The 11,364-nt window shown below is 41.1% G+C and overlaps 1 protein-coding gene across 1 annotated transcript in view; it reads left to right on the top strand.

Moving 5' to 3' along the window:
• myl6 (myosin, light chain 6, alkali, smooth muscle and non-muscle) overlaps positions 1 to 7,558 on the top strand; it is an 8,885-nt gene extending 1,327 nt beyond the window's left edge. Inside the window, exons 3-6 of the mRNA XM_072451517.1 lie at positions 2,998 to 3,141; positions 3,570 to 3,743; positions 4,839 to 4,916; positions 7,263 to 7,558. Of these exons, the coding sequence (XP_072307618.1) occupies positions 2,998 to 3,141; positions 3,570 to 3,743; positions 4,839 to 4,916; positions 7,263 to 7,291 (425 nt within the window). The 3' untranslated portion in view covers positions 7,292 to 7,558. The remainder of the gene's footprint in view (positions 1 to 2,997; positions 3,142 to 3,569; positions 3,744 to 4,838; positions 4,917 to 7,262) is intronic.
• The last annotated feature ends 3,806 nt before the right edge of the window (positions 7,559 to 11,364 follow it).

The following is an 11,364-nucleotide window of genomic DNA, read 5'->3' as shown; positions in this document are numbered from 1 at the left end:
TAATAATAACGATAAAATTGAATTCAAAACTATGATTGAAAAATTGACATATTTGATAAATGGGACTTATTTAGGGCGTGTTGTGTGTGTTTTATTTTATTTATTTTATTTTATAATATTTGTCTTGCCCTTTGGTTGTCTTTCGTGTTCAGTGTTTGTTTAAATTAGGCAAGGCAAGGCAAGTTTATTTGTAGAGCACATTTCATACACAAGGCAATTCAAAGTGCTTCACAGCAGGAAAAATGCATTCAAATCACAAAGAAATGACAGAAACAGAAATACAATAAAATTAACTAAATTAAAAATTATCAATCCAACTGATTTTCTAAACTAATAAAATCACAAACAAAAGAGAAGAGTGCAAAGAAAAAATCCTTTCAGTCATATGCGCAGCTAAACAAAACTGTTTTTAGCTTAGATTTGAACATTGTCAGAGTAGAAGCCTGTCTCACATCTTCAGGAAGACTGTTCCAGATTTTAGCTGCATAAAACTGAAACGCAGATTCCCCATGTTTTGTCCTGACTCTGGCACCAGCAGGAGGCCGGTCCCTGAGGTCCTCAGAGTCCGAGATGGTTCATATGGCACTAACATATCCAAGATGTACTTTGGTGCTAGGCCATGGAGAGACTTGTACACAAGCAGAGCTGCTTTAAAGTCTATTTTCTGAGCCACAGGGAGCCAGTGCAGAGACCTGAGAACAGGACTAATGTGATCATACTTCCTGGTTCTAGTCAGGACCCGAGCAGCAGCGTTCTGGATGTACTGCAGCTGTTTTACAACTCGTTTGGAGAGACCAGTGAGCAGGCCGTTACAGTAGTCTAATCTACTGGAGACAAACGCATGGATTAGTCTCTCTAAATCTGGTTTTGACACTATATTTTTGATTTTGGCAATGTTTTTTAGATGGTAAAAAGCTGCTGATGTTATTGATTTGACGTGGCAATTAAAGTTCAAGTCTGAGTCCATTATTACCCCCAGATTTCTAACTTGGTTTGTAGGTTTTAGAGCGAGACTCTGGAGGTGACCGCTAACACTTTCTCTTTGTTTCTGTGGGCCAAAAACGATTATTTCAGTCTTGTCTGAGTTCAGCTGGAGAAAGTTGTTTTGCATCCACACACTGATCTGTTGGATGCAGTGACAGAGTGAATCTACTGGTCCAAAGTCACCTGCCGACAGTGAAACATAGATCTGAGTGTCGTCTGCATCATTGTGATAGGACACATTTTCACTGCGTATCAACTGACCTAACGGCAGCATGTAGAGGTTGAACAGAAGGGGACCCAGGACTGACCCTTGGGGCACTCCACAGGTCCGGGTCATGTGGTCTGAGACACAGCTACCAATTTCAACAAAGTACTTCCTGTCTTCCAGATAGGACCTTAACCAGTTTAGGGCAGTGCCAGTGATGCCCACCCAGTCCTCTAGTCTCTGTAAGAGGATCCCATGATCGACAGTGTCAAAAGCAGCACTCAGATCTAACAGAATTAAGACTGAGGCTTTGCCCGTGTCAGTGTTCAGGCGGATGTCATTTGTCACCTTGACAAGAGCAGTCTCAGTGCTGTGATGAGATCTAAAACCTGACTGAAAAACATCAAATGAGTTGTTTATTAAGAGGAAATCTGTGAGCTGTTGGTAAACAACCTTTTCAAGGACTTTGCCCAAAAATGGCAGATTAGAGATGGGCCGGTAATGACTCAGTACTGCGGCATCAAGACTGCTCTTCTTTAGGAGAGGCTTTATGACCGCAGTTTTCAAAAATTAATTTATATATATATATATAATAAATATATATATATATATATATATATATATTATATATAGTAAACATTAGATTTATGAACTAATATATTTATATTCAGTGTACCTGATGGAATTAGTACTTATGTCATTGTACTTTCACTTCTCGTCTTTGATTAATAAACGTTCTTCAGGTGGTTTTAAACGGGCTCTTCAGGCTCTTTTGGCTCTTCTTCAGGCTCTTCTTCTGGCTCTTCTAGCTCTTTTTCTTCCTCTGGTTCTTCTTCAGGCACCTCTTTTGGCTCTTCCTCTGGCTCTTCTTCTGGCTCGTAGATATTTTCGTCCTGAAATGGGTCAGTGACGTGCGGCAGACGACCCGCTTCATAACGAGCCGCTTCATAACGAGCTGGTCTGGCTCTCGCGTTACACTCGTTTGCCAAAGGGCTGTAACGTAAGAACGATACGGCAAAACCAGTTCCGACACAATGTCTGCAAACGCCAAACTCCTCTGTGGTTCTGTTCACGGTCCGTTTGCACCAAAATGTGTGTTTTTATTCCATTTAATCCACTTAAGACGTAAAGATCAGTCCTTAAAGTGACGAAACTGAATCCAAGTCTGATCGAGTCAAGCTTCAACTGCAAAAAATGTGGTGAAATTTGAGTTTTTATGCCAAATATACATTTTAAAACCTGGCTCTGTCCATTTTTCAGGTTCAAATGTCTCAAACGTGTACAGTGTTGGCAGTTTTTACACATGACACAGCTTTTATTCTGTATTCAAACTACTTTAGACGCTCTTTGCTCTGATTAGTCGACTAAACGGGGCCAAAACGATGAATCTCTGTGATTTGACCGTGTATCTGCTCCAGAGATCGCACAAATGACAAATACTCACACAGAAACTACTTGTGAACACTGTATTCACCAGTAAAAAGTAGATTAAACGCAGCATTTATTTACATTTCGTGCTTCAATTTTTTCGATAAAACCCTTTAAGATCTTCCCGAAAACTCATGAAAATCTGCTGCACGACTGAAGTTGCACAGCCCCAACTGAAATGCGACTATAACAAACTATTTGAAGAAACACAAAGATATTCTCACCACATTTTTGTCCTTCGTTTATGACTTAAATGTTGCATTTCTAAGCACATTTTACAAGTCTAAACTACACGATTTGTACAGAATAAAACACACATTGAGCTAAATAATTGGAGCCTTTTGTCCTTTTCTAACGAGCTAAATTGTTAATGTGTCCAGAGTACAAAGAGGCGTTTATGCTGTTCGACCGCACGGGAGAAGGAAAGATCTGCTTCAGCCAGTGCGGCGACGTGATGAGGGCCCTGGGACAAAACCCCATCAACGCTGAGGTCCTCAAAGTCCTCGGGAACCCCAAGATGGAAGGTACTGAGGAGAAACATGTGGAGCTACCGTGCGGGGCCACCGTGCGGGGCCACCGTGTGGGATACAGGAGGGCAACGCAAGCACAGTCGTTCAAAGAGCGAGAAAGACCCATTAAAATCACAATTCAAACAAATAAAAACCATCAGTAATCGTTAAAAGTTTTACTTAATTTGTTTTCTTTATCATGTTTTACTTTATTTTTTATGATTTTTATTTTATTTTTTATGTATTTTTAATTTATTTTTTGTTGTATTTTCTTTAATTATTCATGTATTTATGTACTATTTGTGTTTTATTTATCTTTTACTTTTTATTTTACTTTTTATTTTACTTTTTATTTTATTCATGAATTAATTTTACTTATTTTATTTTGTCTTATTTGATGTATTAATTGAATGGAATGTAATGTATTTGCATTTGCGTCGCAGAGATGAACCACAAGATGCTGGACTTTGAGCAGTTCCTGCCCATGTTTCAGGCCATCACCAAAAACAAGGAGCAGGGTTCGTTTGAGGACATCGTGGAAGGTCTGCGCGTCTTCGACAAGGAGGGCAACGGCACGGTCATGGGGGCGGAGCTACGGCACGTTCTCACCACGCTGGGTACGTGTTCTGGTCGTCCCGTGTTCTGGTCGTCCCGTGTTCTGGTCGTTCCGGTGGTCCCGTGTTCCTGTCGGTCGTCCCGTGTTCCGGTCGGTCGTCCCGTGTTCCGGTCGGTCGTCCCGTGTTCCGGTGGTGGCCGCGTGTTCCGGTGGTTCCGGTGGTCGCCGCGTGTTCCGGTGGTTCCGGTGGTCGCCGCGTGTTCCGGTGGTTCCGGTGGTCGCGCGTTACGATGGTCGCGCGTTACAGTGGTTCCGGTGGTGGTGTGTTCCGATGGTGGCGTGTTCCGGTCAGTCGCGTGTTCCGGTCGGTCGCGTGTTACAGTGGTTCCGATGGTGGCGTGTTCCGGTCGGTCGCGTGTTCCGGTCGGTTGCGTGTACTGGTCGGTTGCGTGTTACAGGTGTTCCGGTGGTGGCGTGTTCCGGTCGGTCGCGTGTTCCGGTCGGTTGCGTGTACTGGTCGGTTGCGTGTTACAGGTGTTCCGGTGGTGGCATGTTCCGGTCGGTCGCGTGTTCCGGTCGGTCGCGTGTTAAGGTGGTTCCGGTGGTGGCGTGTTCCGGTGGTGGCATGTTCCGGTCGGTCGCGTGTTCCGGTTGGTCGCGTGTTAAGGTGGTTCCGATGGTGGCGTGTTCCGGTCGGTCGCGCATTCAGGTCGGTCGCGCGTTCAGGTCGGTCGCGCGTTCCGGTCGGTCGCGTGTTCCGGTCGGTCCCGTGTACTGGTCGCGTGTTCCGGTCGCGTGTTCCGGTCGGTCGCGTGTTCCGGTCGGTCGCGTGTTCCGGTCGGTCGCGTGTTCCGGTCGCGTGTTCCTATCGGTCGCGTGTTCCTATCGGTCGCGTGTTCCTATCGGTCGCGTGTTCCGGTCGGTCGCGTGTTCCGGTCGGTCGCGTGTTCCGGTCGGTCCCGTGTACCGGTCGGTCGCGTGTTCCGGTCACGTGTTCCGGTCGGTCGCGTGTTCCGGTCGGTCCCGTGTACTGGTCGGTCGCGTGTTCCGGTCGGTCGCGTGTTCCGGTCGGTCGCGTGTTCAGGTCGGTCGCGTGTTCAGGTGCCGTACGAAACAGTGGCACGTGTGTAAACTTGTTCCGTTTCCGTGGTTACAGGTGAGAAAATGACAGAAGAAGAAGTGGAGACGCTGTTGGCCGGACACGAAGACGCAAACGGCTGCATAAACTACGAAGGTGACGTTTCATAATTCTGTGTTTACGAGACGTTTACGAAACGTTTAAACAACATTGAGATAAAGATAAAAAAATAAATATCAAATATGCTAATCTAATCATAAAATAAGTGATGAATATAAGCCTCAAATTCAGACCTTTTACAAGCATCACACCTCAGCTTCAATAATTATAATTTAATAAATACAAAAATAATTAATCAAATAATTTAATAACGTTAAATAAAAAATAATTAATCAAATAATAATTTTATGATGAAAAAACAGCATTAAATTAAAATAAATGATTAAAAAGAATAAAAATGAATGCAAAATAATAGTTGAATACAATAATAATTAAATAAATAAATAATTAAATAAATAAATATCAATAATGATGGAAATAAAAACAAATACAAAATAATAGATGAATACAATAATAATTAAAAAATAATAAATTACATAATTGTATTAATAATAAAATAAATAATAATAAATTACAATAATAATAAATACAAAAATAATATATAATAATATATTGTAATTAAAGGATCATTGGGGCGCGTCCTTTTATTACGCCTACTGCTGAATCTGTGACGCTGTCACATCTTCTCCCCTTTGTTTTACCATCAAAAAGCAATTCTATTTTGAATTCTTGGCAAAATGTGCGGCTTTGCCGCACAGAGACCGTAACTTTTTGAATAAAAATGTGGATAACTTTTGATGGTCCACCCCTGAAGATGAGTCTCACCAAATTTCACGTTGATAGGGCTGACGCCCTAAGAGGAGTTGGTGAAAGTCTAAAGTGTAAACATGTTCTGGCGATTTCCCCATTGGAATAACGTGGGAGGTTTTGGTCATCGCTACGGCAAAGTCATAACAATTATGACATGGGTCTCATTTACTTTTTTGATGGGGATTCTAAAATTGAGTTGTGTGTCAAAAAATTTCATATAATTTCGCAAAACTAAACATTTAACCTCCATATAAAATCTGTAGGGGGCGCTGTGGCGCCAAATTAATTTATTTCACTTCAAGTAGGTTTAGGGCAAAGAGTTTAACAACAGATTCTAATTTGACGCAATTCGGACTTTATCTGCGCAAACGGCAGAAATGTTAAATTTGGGAGACTTCTGAAATTCTAGCTAAAGTTTGCGGCTTCGCCGCACAGAGACCGTGACAGGTATCAATTTAATTTGGATAACTTTTGATGTCCCACTCCTCAGTAGCATTTTCACCAAATTTCAGCTTTTTAGGGCCAACGCCCTGGGAGGAGTTCGTAAAAGTACGACGTTTGGAAAAACTCCCAAGTCATGTTTAGCCATTTTTGAAGCAATATGGCCAACATTTGGTTGGGCGGACGGCGTTGCCGTAATAATATTTTTTACTTATCTTGTCACCATCTACCTCTGCGCCAAATTTCATGATTCTACGATCAGATTTTTTTGGGTCATTTCCCATCTCTCAATGCATTTTTGGTACATTTGGGGGCGCTGACGCGCCAATTTTTTTTATTTTAGAAAAGGAAAATAGCCAGAATGTAGAGAGGCACGATTTTTAGAGGTGTGCAAATTTCTGTGACTTTTCGTCAATGTTCACTGGGTGAAAAATAGGGGGGTTGGTCCCGAGAAGAAGAAGAAGAATATTCCGATGCGAAAACAATGTTTCCCATTTATCAAATATCATAAACTATACATTTTCGGAAAGCGCTCGCGCTTTCCTACCTCATGGTGTGGGTCCCTGGTCACTGACGGGTACTTTCGTTAATTTTGAGTGGGCTCCGCCCACTTTGTGTTTTTGGCCCTCTATACAGTAATAATGTTCAATTTTTGCATTACATGCTTATATGCACGGAACATGCAAGAGATGGGGAACGTATTCGTGAGCTACTTAGGGCAAATGAGTGCTTTATATGGGGATGACGACCGCTTCGCGTAAATGTAAAGTGCTCGTTTCGTGCGCACTTTTGCACGGGCTTCGCCCGTTTACAACGGTAATGTTCCATTTTCCTACTACTAATTAGTATGCACGGGGCGTGCGTGAGTGAAGGAGTGCGTTAGTGAGTGTTTGGAAGTGGGCGAGCGCTTCGCGCTCGATTTCGTGCGCACTACGTGCGCACTTTCGCAGCCGTGCTTCGCACGGCCTTACGAGATTAATAGGCCTCTCGCCAGCTTGTGGCGCTCGGGCCTAATAATGAGATAAATATCAATAATAAACAATAACAATTCAAAGGTTCAGAAACGGCTTTGAATAGTGGATCTGTATTGAGGCGTTATCTTTGATCTACAGGGCGATTGTCTCTTCAAGTATCTCGTGTCTAATTGAATGAAGGTTTGACAGTGATTTCCTGGTGTGTTTGTGTTTTTAGAGCTGGTGCAGATGGTGATGAGCGGCTGAACTCTGGACAAACCCCAGCTTTAAACCTCCTCCGTGTCTTTAGTTTTGTCCCGTGTCCGGCGCTTCGCTCTTCTTCCTTCGCTCTCGTTTTTAAGTTTTTGTGCCTTTTCTGTCTCTTGTGAATCTCATATTTCTTTCTTTCTTTTTCTTTTTACTACTTGTAACTTTCTGCTTTCGGTGTCTTTTGGACGGTGCCATTGTGGATCTGTGAATAAGGAAAATGTGAACTCAGTGTTGAATAAAATGCCATGTTTTACCACCTTAAAACCTTTCACCTCAATGTTTATTATCATTATTACTAGTTTATTATAGATACTTATGAGACGCACACTGTTTTATGATTGATCCGTGCAGGTTTTGACTCGGAAAATTAAGCAAAAAGGTTAAACTAATGTAGAAAAGACGAGAATAAAGCGAAAATGTAAGTTACAAGCTGCTCTCGAGTGTTTTTGATGATCAGATTTCTCTAAACTAACAACAAAAAACAGATCTAATTATTATCTGATTACTCCAGTTTTCTGTTTTGAATAATTATTTTGTCTGGCCAGGTAAATGTTCCCAGTTTCACACTAAATAATACCAGAGAGCACTTAATTTTCCCACCAAAATGATGTTTTCAAAGAAGCTGTGTCATATTTGCAGTGTTGGAAAGAGTATCGCGAATTTGTACTCGAGTAAAAGTACAGTTACATGGCTAAAAAAAGTACTCAAGTTAAGAAAAAGTAAAAAGTACATGTGAAAAACACTAAAATAGTCTTGTGTAACTAGTATTCTAATGCAGTTTTAGTGGCATTTTGATCATTATTTTAGGCAAATGTCAAAAATGAACTAGTTTTGAACTGAATTTTGTGGTTTTAAAGATTAGTTTGTATGTTTTTTAGTCTTTGAGTTTGTGGATGTGAAAGAAGTAGATGCAGCCGTGAGACAGACGTGAGACAGACGTGAACAGAGACGTTTGTGCTTTTCTCAACACTGATTTTTTACAATTACATGCTAAAAATGTACTCTATTACATGTCAAATCCACTCCAAAAAGTAGAATTTCTCTATAAATTTGCTAAAGTACAATAAATCCAAATAATTGTAATTGGGTACTTTCCACTCCTGCTTGAATTTTATTTGTATTTTTTTACATTTTGTTCAATTTACACAGCAGTTTTGATCTTCATAGTGACATTTAGCGGTCACAAGCAGCAGATTTATGTTTTTACTGGTTAAAAACAATGACACGTTTAAACCCTGTTGTCGGCTCATAAAAGTCAATTTTACGTGATATAATGTCCCTGTCAAGACATGTTCGTAAAACAATTTGATAATTTATGCGTGGTTTTACTCGGCGTGCACTTATCTGCAGTCAAACATAAAAAGTGGCATTAATTACCTTTTTTATTCCGTTTTCCCTCCACGATCGACACAGTTCGTTCTGAGCTGTCGCGCTCAGTTACTAGGACGATGTATTTTTAGCACGCGCGGAATTGGAGGAATCGGCCGCGACCTGAAGAAACCAAATGAGCGTCGCGTGGCAGTTTTACGCCCGTCGCGATGGCACGTTTGAATTCGCCGCAGAAAAATATCACGAAAAACGACAGGAAATGGCAGGAAAAGCCCAATTTCTACAAGCAGAATGAAGTTATAGACGATGATCGATACTCAAACTAGTTACTCATTTGAGCGAGTATCGAAATGATAAAAAATCATTTCAACAGGACAAAATTGGACATTTCCTGGCCAGTTTTCAAATAATCTTGAGCTTTATCAGCCTATATTAGACAACGTTTAATAAAGAGAAACTTATAGTATTTAATGTTGAAAATGTCAGTTATTTTTCGAAAAACGTGACTTAAAAAAGAGCATTTTTAAGTGTCATTGTGGTATCGAAATCGGTATCTGGATTCCTTAGCATCGAAATCAAGTTTAAAACGTTTGTATTGTGCCAATGCTAATTCGGTTAGCCTGTATAATTAGCATCATAGAAGTTAGCTTTCTGGTTAAAATCTTGTCATACAAAAAAATTCAAAAAACAGAACTTTTCCCGCTTGTGCAAAGAAAATGAACACACGATAAATACTGAAAATAATATTGTTCCAGCTATTATTTATTATATATTATGTTGTTAGCGTGTCAAGCTAGCTGCAGTACGTAGTGATGTTTTTACCATTTTTCACATTACAAAAAGCGTATTTATAATCAAGAGCAAATAACCAAGTCGACAAATGAACTCCTCTTCACGTTTTTTTATTTTCCCGTGATTTTTTTTTATTCAAAACTCGAACCGTTATTTGTTGCAGTTTTTTTTTTCTCCTTCTTTTTTTGATACAAACTGCCAGAATGATTTATTGAGGAAAACCAATTCACTACAGTTTATAACCAATGCAATCACTGCTACGTTCAGTGAAAAACAGACAGAAACTCAACATTTAGTTCATTTCACAAAGTCCACGGAACACGAGGAAAAGAAGTCGCCGGACGCTGTAAAAGTTTAATATTTTATGACACTTCTTTGTCACGTCCCGAACGACGTGTTTTTTTCATGATTACAAAAAAATACAATCGAGCGTAACGTTTCGACCACTTAGGGGCGGAGCCACAAAAGCAGGACTAAACAGGGTCTGAACGTGGACTAAACCAGGACTAAACCAGGACTAAACCAGGACTAAACTAGGTCCAACCCAGGAATAAACCAGGACTAAACCAGGACTAAACCAGGTCTAAACTAGGTCCAACCCAGGAATAAACCAGGACTAAACCAGGACTAAACCAGGACTAAACTAGGTCCAACCCAGGAATAAACCAGGACTAAACCAGGACTAAACCAGGTCTAAACTAGGTCCAACCCAGGAATAAACCAGGACTAAACCAGGACTAAACCAGGTCTAAACCAGGACTAAACCAGGTCTAAACTAGGTCCAACCCAGGTCTAAACCAGGACTAAACCAGCACTAAACCAGGTCTAAACCAGGTCCAAACCAGGACTAAACCAGGACTAAACCAGGTCTAAACTAGGTCTAAACCAGGAATAAACCAGGACTAAACCAGGACTAAACCAGGTCTAAACTAGGTCCAACCCAGGAATAAACCAGGACTAAACCAGGTCTAAACTAGGTCTAAACCAGGAATAAACCAGGACTAAACCAGGACTAAACCAGGTCTAAACCAGGTCTAAACCAGGTCTAAACCAGGTCCAAATCAGGTCTAACCCAGGTCCAAACCAGGACTAAACCAGGACTAAACCAGGTCTAAACCAGGACTAAACCAGGTCTAAACCAGGCCTAAACCAGGCCAATTTAGTCCAGATGTAGACTTGGTTTGTTCATTTTCTAGTAATGTTTAGTCTTAATCTAGTCCTGGTTTAGCCTTAATTTTATGTAGTGGATGTGGAAGTGTGAACGCACCCAAAACCAGATCTAAACCTGAACTAAATCAGGTTTAAACCAGGTCTAAACCAGGACTAAAGCAGGACTAAAGCAGGACTAAACCAGGTCCAAACCAGGACTAAAGCAGGACTAAAGCAGGACTAAACCAGGTCTAAACCAGGACTAAAGCAGGACTAAAGCAGGACTAAAGCAGGACTATATTGCGTTCACTGTTGCTAAATTTAGTTCTGATGTAGAGTTGGTTTGGTCTTAATCTAGTCCTGGTCTATAGAGTGAACGCACCAGAAAAACCAGGACTAACTCAGTACAAAACCAGGTTTAAAGCAGGACTAAACCAAGTCCAAAAACCACGTCTAAATCGGGTCTAATTTACGACCAAACCAGACCTAAAGCGACAGAAATAAACCAGGATTAACTCTGGTCTAAAACGTCACTAAACCAGAACTAAACCACGTCCGAACCCGTTTTTCCCGCCCGTCCCGTCCCTTTTACCCCGTCGCCGTGGACGCGGCGGTCGCAACGTTACGTCCGATCGCCGCATGGACACTGTAAAAAACAAACGGAATGGCAAACACCTCACAGATAACAATGGCATGCTCACTCACCCGCACAACAGAGTAAATACCACCTACAAATGTAACAAGGTACCATGTAAAAAAGAAAGAAACTCATACAAAATGGACATTAAAATATATATATA

Source organism: Eucyclogobius newberryi, unplaced genomic scaffold (genome assembly GCF_026437365.1).
Source record: "Eucyclogobius newberryi isolate DKJ021-1_F unplaced genomic scaffold, fEucNew1.0.hap1 SCAF_19, whole genome shotgun sequence".
Taxonomy (NCBI): domain Eukaryota; kingdom Metazoa; phylum Chordata; class Actinopteri; order Gobiiformes; family Gobiidae; genus Eucyclogobius; species Eucyclogobius newberryi.
This window is presented reverse-complemented; position numbering and strand designations above follow the sequence as displayed.